Genomic DNA, 20,278 nt, shown 5'->3' on the forward strand with positions numbered 1-20,278 from the left:
CTCATTTCAAAGCGTAAGGTCACAGAGCCCTGAAGTACATAAACAGAGACGCTGCTTCATTAATCAGTATCCTGGGGGGCTTATAAATGGGCTCGTGGTGTCCATGTGAGCCCTTTTCTGGAATGAGGGTCCACAGCTTTCATTAAGATTTTCAAAGGGTTCCTTCTCCAAAAGAAGATAAGAGCCATGGCTAAGGCATAACCTCCTTGTTTTCAGATGAGGACAATGAGGCCCAAAGGGGAGACTTGACACACACACACACACACAAGGCCATGTGGCTAGTTCTGGGAAGAACCTGAGCTTCCTGACTCTTATTACAGTGCTCTTAACCACTGCCTTCTTTCTTAGGACCTGGGTGGGCACTTTGCGGTGAGGTCTGCTCACCTCCTTGAAGCAGGGGCAGGGTCTTACTCGAGTGTGGGCTCTGGGGGTGGCATCTGGCCTGGGCCTCCCTTGCCTAGGATGTTTCCTCTCTGGCCCCATGCCTGAAGTTCCACGGAGCTGCCACCGGGGGCAGTAGTGCCCGGGCTGGTGGCACATTTAGGAATTCTGGACTTGGGCCAGCCTCACCACCCCATCCCGTCCCAGCAAAGGCCAGATTCTGAAATGGTCTGTCTTTATTATGTCAACAGAAAACAAAAAAATTCCCCCAAGTGTAAATAGGAGAAATGTGCTGGTTAAGTTACTAATCATTATCTTATTATTAACAAAATAAAGCACTATCTATGTTTACAGTCATAAAAAAAAGAAACAGCCTGGAGAGAAGTTGGGTTCGGAAGTAGAAGGGGAGAAGGTGGGGGAATGGACACAGACTCCACACATCTGTCCCTGTAGGATTTGGGGTTCCCTTCCCACCTTGCCCCAGGGCTGTTCTGGATCTTTGGAGTCAGGTGCCAACGGGATTTGATTTTTAGGGAAAAACCTTGTGAAAGGGGTCAGGAGTTGAGGCAAGTTATGGGTGTAGAGTGGGGGAGGGGAGGGGAGCGGGCAGGTGTAGGGGCAGAGCTGGGTGGGAGAGGATGAAGCCTTCCAAGGACGAGGTGCGGGTGGGGAGCTCCCATCCCCTGCTCGGGACGGAGGAGTGGAGACCAGCTGCACAAGAGCCCCCTCTCCAGGGCTTCTTTCACTTACAGAAGGGGGCACCATCAGTCCTCCTGCCCCCACTCCTGGCACTCAGGTTGGGACCAGGGGCTGGGGCACCATGACAGAGCCCCTTGGAGGCTGAGCACATTCCCATGCTGCTGGGAGCTAAAAATGGCTCCATGGGAACTGACATGCAGAGTCAGGGAGGGAGTGAAGGGGCAGGCAGGGGAGGTCAGGATGGCTGGGGAGCCCAGGGCAGACCAGGGGCTTACAGAGACCCAGCAGGCATTAAAGGGGCAAGGGCAGACACGGAGGAAGGGAGAGACACAAAAAAAGGCCCTGCAGAGAAACAAGGACAGAGAAATGCACCAAGGACACACAGAACCTGAGACACCCAGACTGACAAAGAGGTAGCAATTTGGGGACAAAGAGAAGCACAGAAAGAGCCCCCCCAGAGACGCAAGAATGGCATCAAGAGACACACCCACAGGAACTCAGCGACAGTGCCTGGCACTCAATAAATACCTTGTGCAATGAAAGAACAGATGAAAACACATGTGCACTTGTGCACATGGGTACACACACACACACACACACCAGCCAGAGGCACGAAAGGCTTGGCAGAAGATAGAGACATGGAGGAGAGCCAGACCTTTTTGCACAAAGTACAAAGCGATCCTCGTGGTAGAGGAGCGATCTGGGGTACTGTGGTGGGGGGGCGGTGCGTGTTGGTCCCACGGTGGCTGGTCCAGCCAGGATAAATACCTTGTGCAATGAAAGAACAGATGAAAACACATGTGCACTTGTGCACATGGGTACACACACACACACACACACACCAGCCAGAGGCACGAAAGGCTTGGCAGAAGATAGAGACATGGAGGAGAGCCAGACCTTTTTGCACAAAGTACAAAGCGATCCTCGTGGTAGAGGAGCGATCTGGGGTACTGTGGTGGGGGGGCGGTGCGTGTTGGTCCCACGGTGGCTGGTCCAGCCAGGACAAGAATGGAAACAAAGCATGTGGCCCCTAGCGGGACAGGTCTGTAGCTGCCATACCCCTGGGATGGGGAGACCTGCAGGAGGGGAGGGTCATACAGTGTCCCCTGGCCACGAGCCCCAAGGGCCACCACGGAGCTCAGCCAGCCCAGCCCATCACCGCCATGCAGGACCCACTCAGGCCATCAGCTCCTCAGGTGTGCCCACAGGTGTGGTGGGGAGGGGGCATCGCCCATTGTGAATGTATCTACAAAGGCACAGCTGTGCCCGTCTCCCAGGCATGCCCAAGTCCAAGTACCAGCGTAGTCCGGGTGGGGCTGCTGAGCCTGCTGGCGTGGGGCCTGGTCTTCCCCAGGGAGGAGGGCCAGGCCCACGTAGCCGGGATCAGTCTGTGAGTACCACCAGCTCACCGTCGCTCTTCTCGGCCTCCGAGTCCTCGTCCTCGCTGTACCGGTACATCTCGCCATCAGCCACCGAGTGCCTGTCCTCCGTGCCCTCGCCCTCCTCCCTGAGGCTGCAGGTATTGACGATGACAGGCATGTTTGGGTCCAGGCTGCGGGGCACATAGTGCTCCACCAGGGGCTGTGCCAGGGGCACGCCTCCCACCCGAGGGTACAGGACATCTGAGGGGCTCATCTGCACCTGGCTGGCCTGCGGGCTGCGGGACAGAAGAAAGGCATGCTTACAGATGCACCCGCACTTCAACGCCGACCCTGCTGTCCTCCGGTCCTCCGCAGGGCGTGCCCTCCAAGCTCCCACCCTTTTGGCTCCAAGACACACACACCCTGCTCCCTGGCTGCTTTCGGATGGCAAATTCACTGTCAGCTACAAACCCCCACACACGTGCAGCCCCAGGGCCACGGGTCCAGACATTCCCAGAGGGCTGTGTGTAAATCCAGTTTTGGGAAACTGTATATTTCATATGCCCCAGGGAGCTTCCTATTTAAAGAAATCCACTGGGATGCTTGTTTTGGTCAACTCCGGAATCCTCTGTATGATTATTAGTACCTTGATTTTTAGTACTCCCCTGAATTTTTATTGAGTTTGTCAAGGGGACGCACGGATACATTTCTCCAGTTACCCAGTAGTCCCCAGTCAGTCACAAATCTGTATCTTGAGCCACCAGGGACTCACCATAGTCACAGTCACCACTACAGTCACACACACATAATGCCCACACAAATCTATACACACGCAGCTCCCCTGGAATCCCACACTAAGGCCACACGCTAACCCCTGCCACTCACAAGATCTGCACGTGCGCGCGCGCGCGCACACACACGCACACACACACACACACAGAGTCTCAGGCGCTGGGGAGGCCTGCTCACGGGGTCGTGTAGCTCTGGCGGGCATCCTGGCGCCGGGTCCTCATCAGAGCCTTGTACTCGCCCACCCGCAGCCGCTTGCCCTCCACGATGCAGGTGCGCTTGGGCCGTGGCTTGTACTTGTAGTCAGGGTACTTCTCCAGGTGCTGCCGGCTCAGCCTCGCCTGCTCCTCATAGTAAGGCTGCTTCTCCTGGTTGGTCATGGACTTCCAGCGGGAGCCTGGCCCAGCCCCCAGGGGCAGGCAGTCAGCGCTGGGCTCTGCTGACACCCCCAGCCCCCTGCAGACCCTGGAGGCCCCGAGAAGGTCTTGGTCCCCAGATATGTGTGCAAGCGCCTACACACAGCAAGGGCCTGGCCCAGTGTGGGTGCTCCATGGATACTGAGCAAATGAATGAGGTTGGCACGTATAAGGATATCCAACTGCTAGCTTAAGACACAGCACCCACCCACATACCAAACTACACAGCGACTCTGGGAGGCCTCTGGTCTGCATGTTTTGCACAAAAAAAGAGTAGCCACCCAGGCCCCCAACAATCCCCAGAGGCTCCCTGCTGAGGACAAAATACCTGGTGTCTCAGTTGACGAGAGACCTGAACTGGACCAGGAGCTGAGGTTTGGAAACAATTGCCCTCTTCTAGCTCCACCTGCCCTGCCCCACATTTCTCCTTGGCCTCCAAAGAGGACATATAATTTCAAAAACCTTTCTACTGATAGCCCAAGAATACCAGTCTCTCCTGTCTCCTGCCAGAGCCAGCTCCAAGGGTCTGGGCAAACAGGGGAACAGGTTAGGGAGAGATGGGGTGGGGGAGCTATAGAACGTACACACACACTCTCTCCCGCCTGAGTTCTTCGGTGCAGGTGCTAGCAGAAGAGCCCTACAATGGTACCAGACTCCAGGACCCAGCTGTCCCACATCCTGCCTGCCTCCCACGAGCCATCAGATTCCACTGGAGTTCACCACGGCGTGGACCATCACCCAGAAAGCCCCAGTTAGACCCAGCTGACTCCTGCAACTAGATCCTGCTGGACTATGGCTCCTGGAGCCCCCAGAGTCCCCCGAGACCCCACCCCGCCCACTGGCCCTTACCAAGGATCTTGCTGATGCTGGAATTGTGCATGTCTGGGAAGGCCTGGAGGATCTTCCTCCTCTCATCCTTGGCCCACACCATGAAGGCATTCATGGGCCTCTTGATGTGGCTGCTGTTCCGGGACTCAGGGAAGTGGCGGGAGCCTGGGGAGCAGGGGAGGAGTCAGCCAGGCAGGGCAGCCAGTGGTGTGGGATAAGGAAGAGTCCTCCAGGGCTGACAGAAAAAAAAAAAACCTCCCCTACTTGACCACCAGAGGGCGCCGGGAGGCTCCCACAGGGCCAGGGATGGCCAGGAGTAAGACCAGCAGGGGCCCAGAAACAGACAAGGGACAGATATGTAAGGGGACTCCACAGACAGACTAAGGGAGAGAAGGGATTGGAGACAGACACAACCTGACCCACCCTGGCCCTGGTGGGAAGCAGAGGTGGGCCCTCCTGCCCATCAGCCCAGTACCCCGAGCCCTCACCGTCCACATCACAGCCCAGCATGGCTTCTTCCAGTGGGTGCACACAGCTCTCCTCCAGCCGTTCCTTGGCTGGGGATGTGTCCAGGCTAATGAGGTCCTAGGTAGACAGGGCAACTTGTACATCAGCCCCCTCTGCAGCACCCCACTCCCCTCCCCTGCTCTTCCCTTCGGTAGCCTCAGACGCTGTGTCTTCCACCCCTGCCCACCCAGGTGCAGGGGAGTGGGAGCCCATACCTTACGGAAGGTGTTGGGGGAACTTTCTAAGGCTCCACTGTGACCGTGCAGCAGCTGTCTGGCATCCTGGATGGCTTTGGTGACAGCATCCCCTTCACCAAGGAAGCCTATGGGACAGGGGAAGGAAAGGAGGGGCTACCGAGGGAGGTACACCCAGTTCATGTCTTGCCACCCTTGGGTGGTGTGCCCCCTCCCCCTCTGTTGCACTGCACATCCCCAAGGGGGCGCCATTTACACAGGAGTCCTGGTGACAGTTGACTGGAAATGAGAAGGGCCTGAATCCCTGATCCAGGGTGCCCACTCAGATATAGTGGGGAGAGCAGGAAGGGGATCTTCTTCCCGGACACTGAGTGCTGAAACTAAAAGGGGCCAAAGAGAGCAAGTCTAACCCCTTGTTTTATGAAAACTGTAACCCACAGAGGGGAAGGGACACGCTCAGGGTCATATCCTGCCCTCTTAGCTGTCTCCTAGAAGAGGGCTGAAGGGAAAGGTGTAGGGGGGTGCTTACCCAAAGGCAGGCTGGGGGGGCTGGCCTGCAGGTCCCGTGTGGGGGCCCCATGGCTGGGAGGACGGGGTCCACAGTTGCTCATCTTCAGGCTCGGGGAGCTGGAGGCATTAGGCAGCTCGGAGGCCTTGGGCTTGGCCGTGAGGTTCAGGGGTTGGGAGGGCTCCTGAGGGAGACCCAGAGGGTTAGAGACACCAAAGGACACCTCCACGGAGGGACTGGGGGGACACAGGGTGACAGAGGGACAGAGGAGACAAGCATACCCAGAAGAGACAAGGAGACAGGAAAGGAAGACAGAAGAAGCAGGAGAACAAGAACAAAGGACCCCATGGTCCCCTAGGCGGGCAGCCAGCCACCACAGGTGAGGGTGGGAGCCCCCGGCCAGTGGGTGGGGGCAGTACCTGTAGGGCGTGGTGGGCAGACAAGGCCCCAGGCCTCTTCACCACCGGGGCGGCGGGGCTGTGCAGCAGCTGCAGCGGATACTCCACTACGGAAAAGGCGGCAAGGAGAAAAGTCCTGGATGAGCACAGAACAGCAGGCGCCCTGCTTGACGAGGTCCCGGCAGCACAGAGTGGGCAGAGGCTCGGAGCTGGCCCAGCTTGCTTCCAACCACTGCCCTCCCAACCCCAAAGCACTGCTGAGGACCTCCTGTGCCCTCGCCCCCACTGCCCGGCACTGATAAGCAACCCTGCCCTTCCCAACCTACAGACCGCAGAGTTCCCACCCGATGGTGAAACGAGATCAGGTACACCATCTACTCTTTCTACGGGTACTTGTGTTTTGTACCTACTACATGCAGGGTACAAAAGCAGCTGCCTGGTTTGTAGCCGGCCTCATGTGCATTATCTCAACGTAATCCCTAGTACGTGTCATATAACAGGTACTCAATGCATCATCCCATTTTATGGATAATGAAGACTGGGAGAAGTTACATGGGTGCCCATACAGTTAATAAATGGGAGCACTGAGATCTGAGATCTGAACCCTGAACCCAGCCGCATCCTCTAGACCTTTCCCCCCTACATGCACTCTCTCTCTGCTACCTAGCTGGCTTCATTCTCCCTCAAGGAGGACCAGCATCCCCGACTTGACAATTGAGGTGGAGAGATAAGCCATGTAGACAAACCACTGACCACATGGCTGGCGGTGAGATGGGCTGCATGGGTGGCATGCCAGAGAACTCTGTTCAGCTGGGGTGACTGGAGCAGGCTTCCTGGGGGGAGGGGAGGCGTGAGCGCACGTGGCAGGCGGGCAGGTGGGAAATGAGGCTGGCACTCGATGAGCAAGCAGGGCTCGGGGCCTGTGAAGGCTGAGCCCGGGAGTTTGGACCCTATGCTATAGGCATCCGGGCACCACCTAAGGCTTGTGACCTGGGAGAGGTGTTAACTCATACTCTGCGGGGTGGGGGGGTGGGGTAGCGGGGGAGGAGGTGGTGGCGCATCTGGCAGCCACAGGCTTCCTGCTTACTAGGATTCAGGAGCAAACAAAGCAGGGGGCAGCCTAGCCAGTCCAGGTCTTCCACAACTTATTTCCTGCCCCCTGGCCCCCTGGTCCAGCAAGGGTGTGGCCCCCTCCCCACAACTAGGCCCCTGCCCTCCTCACCCCTGCAGCTCGGCTCTATGGACACCTGTAGGTGCAATGGTTTTGTGCAACCTGTCCTCCCCCTTCACCCCTCCCCATTCCCAGTACCCACTCCTTCACCCCAAATTAGAAACTGCCTTCAAAGTAGGGCCTGACTTTCTGAGTCCTTTGTGTTTTCCCTTCCCCCACCCAGGAGTCAGTGGTGCTGGCCCATGAACTGTGCCCACGGCCCAAAGCCCTTGCTGGTGGACCCGTAGGCTAGATCTCCCCTGCCTTCTCTCTCACATGGAACAGGGAGCACTGACCAAAGGGAGTTGACTTAAAACCCTCGCCCCTCCTGGATCAATTATGGGCAGCATCTCTGCCCTGTCCCCAGGACCTCTCATAAGGAATCAATGATCGTAGCCTAATAATTCCATCTCTGCCTCCATCCCACCGTCACTGCCCTAGTCCAGGCTGTCACCCCCCATCTCTAGAATCCCCTCAGCAGCCCCTACCCCGTCTTACCTCCAGTTGGTACCCCTCTGTTCCCCACCACCCACAGCCAGTGTGACAACACATCCTCTGCTGAAATGTTCCCGCGCATCCCACATTCTACAAAATAAATCCCAAAGTCCGCGCTCAGCCCCGACTGCCCTCCCCAGGCACATCCCACTAGCTGCCATGTGACCCCCTCAACTCCAACACCCCCTTGGGCTTCCTGCCTCAGGATCCAGGCCCCTGCCCTCCACCCTCAGCTCCCAGCGTCACCCTCACAAGTCTACTCCCCCAGCACCCAAGCGAGCACCACATCCTTAAGGCTTCCCAGATTCCCCGGCCGTTGGTATCCTTCCGTCTCCCTCCCCAGACCGTAAGTTCCTTGAGCTCAAAGTCCACATTTTATCACCCCTGTGGCCGCCCAACGACCAGTCAGCACCTGACTCTTGTGGCTACTCGGTCTGTGGTCACTGAGCCTCAGCGACAGGTCAGAAGGCAGCAGCGCCACGGTCAGGGCAGAGCAAGGGCGTGAATTTGGGAGACGGATAAAATCTCAGTTAACGTGCAAAACATTAATATCCTGGTACAGGAAATGTCCCAGAACTGGGGGACTAGACCTAGATAGGCAACATCCTCTTACGTCTGGAAAGCACTTTATGGTTTTCAATGTGCTATTTCTTTTCATTCTCCCAGTGAGATTCAGAAAGAAGGGATTATTCTCTGACTAGACAGATTCCCCAAGGGAGGCCCAGAAAGGCCACACTGCACATTAATGGATGAGAGTGGTTCCTGGGCTCCTTCCCTGACCTCAGGCCAACCCTCCCCTCCCACACTCACCTGGCTTGCAGGGAATGGGCTGAATGGGCAAAGCCAGCTGGGAGTCGGGGGTGACAGGCAGAGGTTGGTGGCTTGGGGGGAAAGCTGGGATCATGACGTAAGGCATGTTGACCTGCTGAGGGCAAAGAAACCCTGTGTGAGTCCCTGGGGGGGGCCCAACCAGCTACCCAGCTGTGGTCATCCCTGGACACAAGACGGTGGACCCGGGGATGAGAGACGCAGGCCTGGGGCAGGGACAGTTTTCAAAAGGATCCATGTGACCCTATGCCCCCTTTGTGGGCCTCTGTCTTCCTGCCCTCAGGTCCCAGCTGGGAGGAGGATATTCTGGGCCCTGCCCTTGAAACAGGGGACAAAAACGGGGGAGGGGGCTAGAGCAGAAATGAGCCCCCCTCCTTAGGGTCATGCCTGAGTGGTTCTACTCAGTCCACGCTCCTTGCCTTTCCCTGTCTCCAGTACCTCTCCACACTGGTGTCAACCCCTCGAGCCCCTGCTCCCCCCAGAGCCCAGCGCCCCCCCCCGCCGCCTTACCTGGATCTCAGCACCCAGCCCTCCCCTCTTTTTACCTGGATCTGCTGCTGAAGAAGGTTGATCTTATGCTGCTGCTGAATCAGCTGTTGCTGCTGCTTAGCGATCTGTGGCAGAAGGAAAGAGTAGCTGAGGGGAGCAGGTACCTTAGGCCCCAGGATCCCACCTCCCACAAGCCTCTGCGGCCCCATCCACACCCTGCCTTCCGCGCCCAGCGCCAGGACACGGAGGACAGCTGGACAGGGCGAGAAGCCGAACAGCCAACCCTCGGGATTTATCCTCCTTTTGTGGAGAGCTCACCCCTTCCTCGGAGACCAGACGTGGAGGGGTTATAGGCAGGGAGCAGCCAGCTGCTTTCACTCAGAGCCCCGCAGCGCCGCTCCACGCCCTGTCCCCGGGCCTCAGCCTGCGCCAGCTAGACCTGCCCCCACCACGCTCCTCTCGATGCCCTGACAGACCCCGTCCCCGGAAAGCAAGCCAGACACCAAGCAGGGCCCACCTGCTCCTGCTGCTGCCGGGCCAGCTCCACCTGCTGCTGCTGCTTCTCAAAGAGCATAGCGGCCATGTTCTTCTGCTCCGAGTGCGCCGTCAGGAGCTGGTCCCGCAGGGTGGACAGCTGATGCATCATGACCAGCAGCTGAAGCTCCTTCTCTGCCAGGCTCTCCTGGGTCCCTGCCCCACCGTGAGGCAACCACCATTGAGAACTTTTGTGTGTTCATCTCTTACCAGTACATCCATATGACACCGAGCCATGGCTAGGCCCCAGGCCCCCGTCAGGGGCTGGACCACAGAGATGACTGAGATACAGTCCTTGCCCCGGAGGGGGCTCCTCATCTTGTCACCTGACAACTAGCTGCTCTAGAAGGTCCCCACCATCCGTCACCGATTCCAGGCCCTGGGAATGCTGATGATGGGGCATCTCAGCCCCGGCCCACCTCTGGGATGTCCTCAAGCGCCCAGTGCCACTGGGTCAGGGTGGATAACTAACCCACAGGAGGGCCCAGAGTGACACGCTTAGGCTTTGGAGCAAAACAGATCTGGGTTCAAAGTCCCCTTTTGACTCATCCCTCCTGGGAGCTGCCGGGCAAGCCACCAACTTGTCTGCACTTTAGCGTTTTGAATCTACAAATGAGCACGACGATCGACACTTCACAGGGTTGCTGTGAGGGTTAAAGGTATTGAATGTAAAGCTCAGTCCCGGCTCTGGCACATGGTCCTCAACTAGCAATGTCAGTGCTTCCTTGTCTCGAATCCAGTTCACGTCAGATGCAGCAGTTACTCCTAAGTGCCAGGATGCAGACCATCTGCATCAGAATTACTTGGGGAGCCTGTGAAAAATACAGATGCCCAGGCCCCCATCCTCTGGGGTTCTCATTCAGTAGGTGGGGGTGGAACCTGGGGAGCTGCGTTGTTTTAAAGATTCCTCTGGGAGTGTGATTAACCACACTGGGAAACTTATCACCCTGATGAACCGAGGCAACAACACTTTAATTCACTTAGTGAGGTCCTGGTGGCCTAGAATTAATTTCCAGCAGTGAAAGGGAACGTTCGGCTCATTTTATAGTGAGATCTGAGAAGTGGCAAAGACATCCCCAAGGTCACAAGGGTCCCAGGGGATTTGATTCCCACCAGGCCTCTGCTGCATGGGAACAAGCCTAGTGCTTGGACCCCCCGGGTGAGGGATGGTGCAGACCCCTAGGGCCAGGCAGGAGCCAGAGTGACACAGGCCAGGTGTGAAGGCACCAAGAGCCCCAGAAATTGCCCTACAGGCCTAGACTGCAGGGCCAGGCCTGGAGAAGGGAAAGGGGTTCAGACATCTGTCCCCTGCCCACCCATATGGGCCTTCACCTTTGACATCTTTGGTTTCCACACAGCTCCTTCCCAGAAACCTCTCCTTCCAGTCACTGGACAGCAGCTTCTCGATGGCCGGCACGACTGGAAGATACCAAAGGGCTGAGGAGTAACTGTCCTAACACCTCCCCACCCAGGCCCCCGTCTCTAACTAGGGCAGGTGTCTTACCTTCTTTTAAATTTCGGTTGAAGTCCAGCTTCTCCTGGCTTCCAGAAGCAGCCTCGGAGCCTCCTGGTCTCTTGGGTTCTGGGGACCCATTGCTTTCCAGGGAGCTGCTGTCCTGTAAGACACACTGAATGTCACTGTCACCCCCAAGGGAATGGGGGAAGAGTGCGGTGTGGGGGGCTGAGCGCCCCGGGGATGTGTATCCTGGGGGAACTCCAGAAGCTACCCAGCCCCACCCTCCAGTAGGCCCTCCCTTCCCACCTTCCCACCTTTGCTCTGACTTGGCTTGATAGATTTGGTGAAAAGAACAAAAGGTTTAAAGACAAGAGACCTGGGCTCAGTGATTCGCACCTACCACTCCAGCCCGGCAGGTTACTCTCAAGGCCCCCACCCCACCCTCTTTAAGACATTGTCCCCTCTCTCCTCTTCTCATCGGAGTCCTCTCCATTCTTTAAGACCCAGCTGAAAGCCCTACTTATCCACGAAGTCTTCCTCGATCCCCACCCCTACCCCTTAGCCCCCTTTCACATACTCCTCCTGGCTGGATCCCTCCTCAGAGCCCTAAAACTCTCCTCATTTTCACTCATTTGGCTTTTGACTAGGTATTCCCGTTTTACATCTCTTGCATGGAATCACGGAATTTTTAAGAGCTACAAGAATCTTCACCACTCATGTAGTTCAGCTCCTTCATTTTAAGGATGAGGAACCGTATTGTCTTTAATAGCAATTTAACTCTGGTTTGGTTAATAAGGCTGCTTTTCTCGAATCATATGAAAAAGCTAGTAGATTATCTTTAAGCCAGACTGAGAGCGTGTGTATCCTCTTTCTCAAGTAGTCTTCAAGGGTAAGGACTGGTCACACATAGGTGAGCAGTTCCTATCAGGTGAGTGAGGGCAGAAGTGAGTCCATGTCCTGCTCAGACAGGTAGCCTGACCCACCCACCCACCTAAGCCTTGCCCCAGAGGAGGATGCTTCTGCCTGCCCCTCTGCCCAGCTAGGCTGGTGGGTGCCTGCTCCACCCACTAGGGGGAAGGGCACAGGCCTAGGAGCTACAGAGGCGGGGTGGGGACACTGACCCAGGAGCCCCTAGGAGAGTGCTGGGCACCTGGGCTGGAGCTTGAGGGTCAGCACCATCCTGGGGGGCCCGGGCTGGATCTCCGGGCTGGGGTTCAGCTGCGGTGGCCAAGCCCTGGGGGGCCTCGTGGCAGTGCTCCTTCCTCCCCTCTGACTTGACAGTACAGTTCACCATGGTGCCAACGTCATCCAGGGCCAGCTGGGCAGAGCCGGGGCTCCTCATGGACATCCTGAGGGAGGAGGGCAGAGTGAGGGAGGCGAGTCCTGAACCCCGAGGCAGTGACTGTCCCCCCAGCCCCAAACAGGTACACTCATGCTAAAGGCAAGCTTCCATTTGGAACTCACTGTGACAAACTAGAAAAGATTCTTGTCCCCCCGCAACCTGCCATTTTTTTTTTTTAACAGAAAGGTCTAGAGAAGACTGGGCCAACATTTGGCATGCCCTGCCTGTTGCAACGTTGGAACTAGTGGGCTGATGGGTCTCCCTGAGAAGGCTAGAGATTGTTAACTGGCTCCTTCTGAGCCCAATAAAGCCAAGATCATACATACAGTACATGTCTGTGTATGTCTGTGTATGTACGTATTTGTAATTAGTTACCAAAATTTAAAAATCAAGAGATATCCCATACAAATCTGGATTTGAACTTCTCTTGGTCTGTGGCAATAATTGGCTGGAATTGAGCAGCAGTTACTCTCTATGAACAGGCCAGTTTGCCTTACTCTCCACCACTCCCTCCTACTCCCCAAAAGGGAAACCAAGTATCAACTACCCTATACACTTACTCTTTGTTTTCCTTATAGTAGAGGCAAGATAAAAGTGAACTATTTGGAACAATTTCTTATATCGGTGTATCTATCTACCAAAAGTGAGGAATGAAGTAAGCTGAGAGATGAGTAGCTTTCAAAAAAATATATTAGAATAATATAAATGTAATATAATATATAATATTTATACTATTATAAATATATTTTAAAACATATTGTATTATATATAATATATATCTATATTATTATAAATATAATATATTATAAATAATGTATTAATTATTGTATATATTAATTATATATTGTTTAATCAATACATTAATTATATATTATATAATTAATATATTAATAACAGTTATATTATAAATATATAATATTCATACATATTATATTAATATATAATATATTATATAACATTTATATTATTATAAATATAATATTAATATAATATATAAAAATATATTAGAGTCTCTCAATTAGAGTCTGGCCCCTGTGGGCCTCTGCAGTCCCTGGTGTAATATAAGCAGAGACTGCATCCCCTGCCTCCTGTTGCTGACACCCCACTGTGTGGGATCACTATGTAGATGAGCAGGATCCTGGGAGTAGTTTTCAGTGGTTATGCCAAGCTCAACGCCAGAGTAGCAGTTGCCCAGAGCTCACTTGCTAACCCTCCAAAGTGACTGAGACAAGACAAGTGGGGACACACAGCAGGTGCCAAGTAGGCATGGGTCTTGCCTCAGCTACTTCACTAGCTGCTGAGTGACCTTGGGCAATAACTTAACCTTTCCACACCTGTTTCCTCATATGTAAAATGCGTGGTGTGAGGGCCAGGAATTGATATTTACAAGGTGTTTAGAATAATGCTTTGTACTAGTTAAGCACCGAAGTAGCCTTTGTTAAAGCACTGCTGGGTGGAATGCAGCACAAGGACAACAGCCTCAGCATAGCTGGGGGTGGGTGGGGGTGGGAGGCTTGTTTGAAAGACAAAGTCATGGGTCACCCACAAATCAGAAATTCTGTGGGTGAGGGCATGGATCTGTTTTAACAAGCCCTCCAGGTGATTCTGATACATACTAGTTTGAAAAGCACTGTTAAATAAAAATTTTTTTAAACTTTGCTTACATGGGCATTAAATTTTTAGGAGGGGAGTGTAAGGCAACAATTATATATAGTAAAACATCCCTTAAATTAAACTGCAGGTGCGGTATAATGTTTGTATATTACATCAACTCTGTATAATAAAGTGTTCTTGTAATGTATAATGAATGATGCAATGTGCCATGTACAATAGATGTATACGCTGTGTACAATACATGTACAGTATTTTACATGAAACAACTGAATGTGTTTGATTTGATGCCATCCTACAGATCAGACAACTTTCCTGCCACTTTCAAAGGGCAGGGTGCCCTGGGGGCTGGTGTGGGACCCAGGACAGGGCACTGCAGGATGAGGAGAGAAGGCATACGTCAGCCCAGGAGAAGACACCCCAGCCCAGCTCACCCTGAGGCTTTTAGGGTGCAGCTCTGGGTCCCCTCCCACCACCCAGGGACCCGGAGAGCGGCCAGGAAGCAGGCGCTCGGCCCATCCGGGCACAGCGAGGGGCGCAGAGCCAGGCCCCGAGCAGGGGGGCTGGGCGTGGGGGAGGGGAAGGCGGGGAGGGGTATTATCCTGAAGCTGAGGGCAGCAATTACATAACAAACAAACCCGGGGCTCAAGCTGTGAATTAATCAAACCGCTGAAAATAAAACCTTCCTCTCAGGAACTTCAGACAAAAGAAATGAAAACAACCAGGCTGGCTGGAAAATAAAAGACAGCAGCGCTGAAATGGGGACAAAAGGAAACCAGACAATAGGGTGTTGGACAAAGGCAATAAAGCCAAAGGAAGTGTGACAGGCGAACAATGCGGGCCTGTGGGCTTCTGATCCCCGGCCGCCTCCGCGCCGCGGGCCCACACCCACCGCGCCACTGCGCCCGCCAAGCCGCCGGGTGGCCTCCTCGCTCGGGGCTGGGGTCCTGAGGGCTTTCTCCTCCCGGCGGTCCCAACTTCATGGCCTTCCAGCGCCTACCTCAAAGCCTTTCTTCGCACTGCAGCCCAGAGACCCCGGAGGCAGCCGCAGGGCGCACAGTTACGGGAGCGTCGGACACCGGGCTGGGCCCCCAGCGCCAGCCGGCCACCCAGAGCTGCGGACCCGCTGTGCATCCCCCCAGCTGAAGGCGGAGGCAGAGGAGATGATGATCTGCCCTAATGAACTCCAGGACCGCACTCAGTACCGTGGCCACTTGCCACGCGGCTGCTGAGCACCTGTACCACGGCCGGCCCCACTGCAAACGTGCTAAGTACAAACTACATCCCTACTTTGGAAGGGTTAGTACAAAAACAGAATGTAAAACAGCTCATTAATAACTGGTTGTTGATTACACGTTGAAATTACGCTTTGGATACTGTTGGGTTAAATAGAATACATTGTTAAAATTCATTTCACCTGTTTCTTTTTGCACTTCTTATTGTAGCTACGAGAAAACATTAAAAGTATATATGTGAGGAATTCCCTGGAGGTCCAGTGGTTAAAGACTTTGCCTTCCAGTGCAGGGAATGCGGGTTCAATCCCTGGTTGGGGAGCTAAGATCCCATATGCCTTGTGGCCGAAAAAAACCAAAACATAAAACGGAAGCAATATTGCAACAAATTCAATAAAGGCTTTAAAACTGGTCCACATTAAAAGAAAGTCTTAAAAAAATTATATATGTGGCTCACATTATATTTCTGTTGGAGCGTGCTGCATTAAGACATCTCCTGCCTTTGAGCTTGATGGCCTTTTCTACCCACACTTAACCCCCAAGAGTACTTCCACCTGGGTACTGATATTATCTTTATTTGGGGAGCCTGCCTCCTGGAGCTCCCAACAGCTCACCCTGGCTTCTGGCACAGCGCCTGGTAACAAAGAATATGTCTCCTGGTGACCAGCCAAGGTAGCATGGAGGTGTCAGTCTGTTCACCAGGGCGTGGTACCCACCAGATAACCCTGCCAGGCCCTGCTAGCAGCCCAGACAAGGGCCCTTCATTCCCACAGGCGCCTGGCTCTACTTCAGGCACGGGCACTGGCTCTCCGTTGCTCCCCTCTCTGGACCCATTGGTTTATGGAGAAGCAACAGCCCAGGCTTGATGCAGGGTGCAGGCTTTTGGGTTCAACAGTCTGGATTCAAATCCATGCTTTGCCACCAGCTGACTTGTGTGACCTTGGGAAGTTAACTCTGAGCCTCCATCTCCTAATCCATATAATGGGTATAATAATCCATATGTCACAGGTGTCATATGAAAATTAAATAATACAGGGTGAGCATCCATTAAGTTGTCATATAGCTCCTAGAGCCCGGTGGTTCAGAGAAAAGTCTCTGGGGTCAGATAGACCTGAGTCCATTTGAATCCCAACTCTGATTAATTAATTGCTGTGCAACGGTGGGCACGTGACATAACCTCTCTAAACCCCAGTTTCCTCCTCAGTGAAATGGGAATAAAAACGCCCAATATGAAGGGATGAGCCTTCCATTAACACTCCAGACCCTATAAGATGTGACTGTTTTACATTCTCTTGGCACCCTGAAACTTGGCCTTCAAAGTACTTTTCACAGTTGGTAATGATACCTTCACATGTTTTATTTCTGACTCGCCCTGTAGCCTGAGAACCCATCCAACCTCACACTGTGGAAAGGTGCTTGTTTTCGCTCTTCATTGTAGCCCCAGAGTCTAGCACAGTGCCTGGAACATACAGGTGCTCAATAAATCCTTGTACAACACTCAGAGAGTTTAATATAGTTAAACTCAGCAGCACAGCACAAGGCAGACCTGACTGCATAATAAGTGACAGCTATTATTACCATCATTATTAGATAGATGTTGCTCTCTATGGTTTATTTCCCACATCTCCACCTCCCACACCCACTTATCCTCAGCTGCATCTAAGTTCTTCCTATGAGTGACCCAAATCTCCCAGTAGCAAAGCAAGTCCATTTCCTTTTGTTCCTACCTTGGGACAGGTAAGAAACATTTTCCACACCTTTTGAATTTAATGACCCTGTTGGAGTCTTCCCTTAAGTCTCTTCCAGAGACTTTAAAAAAAAAAAAAAAATTCCCTTACTACCCTTTCCCTACAAAGCATGCTCCATGCTTCAATCGTACACATGGTTTTTCAAGAGGTTTTAAGGTCAGCAGCCACATCCTCCCCTCTCCCCAGACGCCCAGAAGTCAAAGACTCTTTTAGTACACAGGAGATGTGAATTACTGGGCTCTACCAGTTCCCACCCAGGTCCTGGTCAGAGGCCACAAGCCCACAGGACCCTCCAGTGGGACTCTCACTCGGGTGGAAGTGCTCCCATGTACCCAATCTCCTCCCTCTCACCCAGCCTTACTCATATTTTATAAATGGAGAAACTGAGGCCCAGAGAGGTCAAGTGCACGTGGCTTATTTGGGCAGTACTGTTTCAGGAATACAGAGTCAGAAGACCTTCAACCAGCTGGGACACGGAACAGTATTCCTGCCCTGCCTTCCCTTCCCTTCCGGGGAACCTAACCCATAGACCCTCTGCTGTCTTCTTCTCCTTGGCCTTACCTCACCTGAGCATCTGTAGGAGGTGAAGGCCCCTAGGGAGACAGGGCTCTGGCCAGCCTCAACCTGGATGCCGCAGCATCTTGAGTCTCTGAGCTGATTTCTTTGAGGCCCTGGGCCCCCAAATCCAGTGCCTAGGACAAGGCATAGAGAGATGCCTGCCCTCCACAGAGGGCCAATGGCTCAAAGCATGGTTCTTATGCGACAAAGCAGACTACAGGTGCTGATCTCCTTTTTCTCCTCTCCACAACCAACCCTCTCCCAGCCACTCTGACCCCCACCCACCCCAGGCACACACACACCAAGCCCCTTTCTCCCCCAGACAAATCACCAGCCACTTCCTCTCCCATTCAGCCAACAACAGCCCAGCTGGACTGGAATCAAAGGACTTCTTACTCTCAGACCTTTCTCCCTCCACAACGACAGCCCTTTCCCCCCCCAGAAATATCTAGATACAGATAAAGATAGAGATAAATTCTAGTTATCGGAGCATGACAGGTGACTCAGACCCAGGGGTACAGGAAGACAGTCTGAACAGACAGGCAGACCCTCCCAGGAGGGCCAATGACAAAACTTCCCCACTGGGCACACACCTAACCTCTCCACTGAGACTCCCACTCCCAAGCTGACCCTGAGGAGGTGGTGCCGAGGGGCGCTGCCAGGGAGAGAACCACGTGGCAGAGAAGGGCAGGGCCTGAGTCCCAGGGGAATGTCACTTCCTTTCAAAGCCCCAGAGAGCTGAGAGCCTCAGGCAGCCCCAAACAATAGCCCGAGGCGTGGGTGCCCAGAACGGTGCCCCGGTGCCACATCCTGCTATTCTTCTCCCAGGCCGCACCCTGCCACCCTTCCTGGCTACGCCCGATCCTATCTCTGCTGTTTACTCAGAGCTGAGAGCTGGACTGGCTGCAGGCTTGGAACAAAGCTTTCCTGAGAGGCCCGCTCACCCTCTCCGGCCTCTGTGGGCCCTTGGGGTATCAGATCCATGGCGTGGCCCAGCCTGGTCTAGCCCTGCTCAGGCAGAGGCCACAGCCAACACCCCCCGTTCCTGGGCTGTTTCTGGGCTGATCAAGCGGCTAAGACCAGCCAGACTGGGGCTTGCTGAACCCCCAAGAGCTCCTGTCCTCCCAGTCAGCAAGAGGAGGCAGCCTCCCCCGCACCTCTGGCCCAGAAGCCCAGCTCCAGACAGAGCCTTGGCAGCTGCCAAGATTCAGCTGACCCCAGCCCAAGGGCACGAAGGACCGAAGAAGCCGAGGAGAAACTAGCTGTGCTGTCCCCCTTCACAGCCCCATCTGAGTCTTCTCTTCCTGGAGAGTCCAGGAAGAGACACAGCGGGCAGCGTGGAAGGACTGCTGAGGTTCCCAGCAGGATGGGTGCCTGCCCCACGGGCCTGGGTAAAATTGAGGAGGTAAACTGTGTGTCCAGGATTCCCTTCTCTGGGGGCCCTCCTGCCTTCAGGACCTGATGCTGTCTCCAGCCCCTCCCAAGCCCCATCAGCAGCCCACCCACACAATGCTAGGAAGCAGCCGCAGTCCTGGCCTTACCTCCCAGTGGCCAGGTCTAAGCCTATGTCCTGGATTCGGGAGTGTCTGGCCTTTTACACGAGCAGTGCCCAGCCCGGATCAGGCACACAGCAGAAATGGTGCAGCCGAGGCCGACTGGCCTTGTCAAAGGCCTCCCTTCTGCGACAGCCCTGAACATTAACCAAAGGGAAAGGAGGAAAAAGAGCATGCAATGACAGAACACCCACTTGGCCGAGAGCACTGGGTGAGGGGCTCGCCACTCATTTTTCCGACCCAACCGAGGCCCAGTGGAGCCATCTGAACTCAGGCCTCAACTGATGCCCAAACCCATGTCCTTTCATCTGTCGGCTGGTGCCCTGGCTGCTCTTCCTCTACCCCAGATAACAGGATCCGGTCTAGCAAAGATAGATCTGCCACTGTCTTTGCTGCTTACAGGATTCTAGCTGTTTTTGACTTGAGTCATGGCCAAGGAAGAATTAATCGAAAGAAACCAAGGCCACTTTGGACACTTGGGAGAAAGATTCAACCTCTGAAAACCTTAGTTTCTTCATTGTAAAAATGGAAATTCCAATACCTACTTTGTGACTAGAAGGTAATCACAAGCTTAGGGAATCTGGTACAGAATATATGTTCAGGGAAAGAGAGAGGAAGAGAGACCTAAAGCAAGGAGGCTCTTTCCCTCCCTATCCCCAGAGCACCCAGAGTGAGACACCTATCCCCGCACGTCCCTGGCTTTCCAGAGGCTGGCAGGTATGTGTGACCCTCTGGCATTGCTGGGAGGCATCCTGATACGGCTAAAAGAAATGGGCTTTATTGTCACCCAGACCTGTGTTTGAAGCCTGGCTCCACCATATACTACTGTGTGACTATGGGGAAGTTTCAGTCTCTCCATCACTAAAATGGAACAAATAATAACTATCTCGTAGAATTATTGAGAAGACTGAATGTGATGTTTGTAAAAAACAAAAAAAAATGTTTGCTCACTGAACCCTCTCATTCACCTTTTGGGGAAGCCTCCCCCACCCCTGCATGGCAAACACGCAACAGACCCACACCCAAAGGACAACTGGGAGTGTCATCTTCTTCCATCTCCACCTGTCCCCCATAGGTCCCCCTCTCTTTGGCACTGTTTCACTACCCTGCTTAGGTTGTCTGCATGTTCTGTCGGTGTCCC

General features: G+C 54.0%; 1 protein-coding gene across 1 annotated transcript; it reads right to left on the reverse strand.

Moving 5' to 3' along the window:
* Positions 1 to 1,846: 1,846 nt before the first annotated feature.
* SOX13 (SRY-box transcription factor 13) lies at positions 1,847 to 12,527 on the reverse strand. Its single transcript, XM_024133883.3, is given in 14 exon segments — positions 1,847 to 2,737; positions 3,411 to 3,627; positions 4,496 to 4,639; positions 4,963 to 5,059; positions 5,197 to 5,303; positions 5,705 to 5,867; positions 6,103 to 6,188; positions 8,597 to 8,711; positions 9,160 to 9,228; positions 9,621 to 9,793; positions 10,970 to 11,056; positions 11,142 to 11,253; positions 12,244 to 12,452; positions 12,455 to 12,527. Coding segments are annotated over 14 exon segments (1,926 nt in total). The 3' UTR covers positions 1,847 to 2,463.
* Between the last annotated feature and the right edge of the window lie 7,751 nt (positions 12,528 to 20,278).

The sequence above is a fragment of the Physeter macrocephalus genome, chromosome 4 (genome assembly GCF_002837175.3).
Source record: "Physeter macrocephalus isolate SW-GA chromosome 4, ASM283717v5, whole genome shotgun sequence".
Classification (NCBI taxonomy): Eukaryota; Metazoa; Chordata; class Mammalia; order Artiodactyla; family Physeteridae; genus Physeter; species Physeter macrocephalus.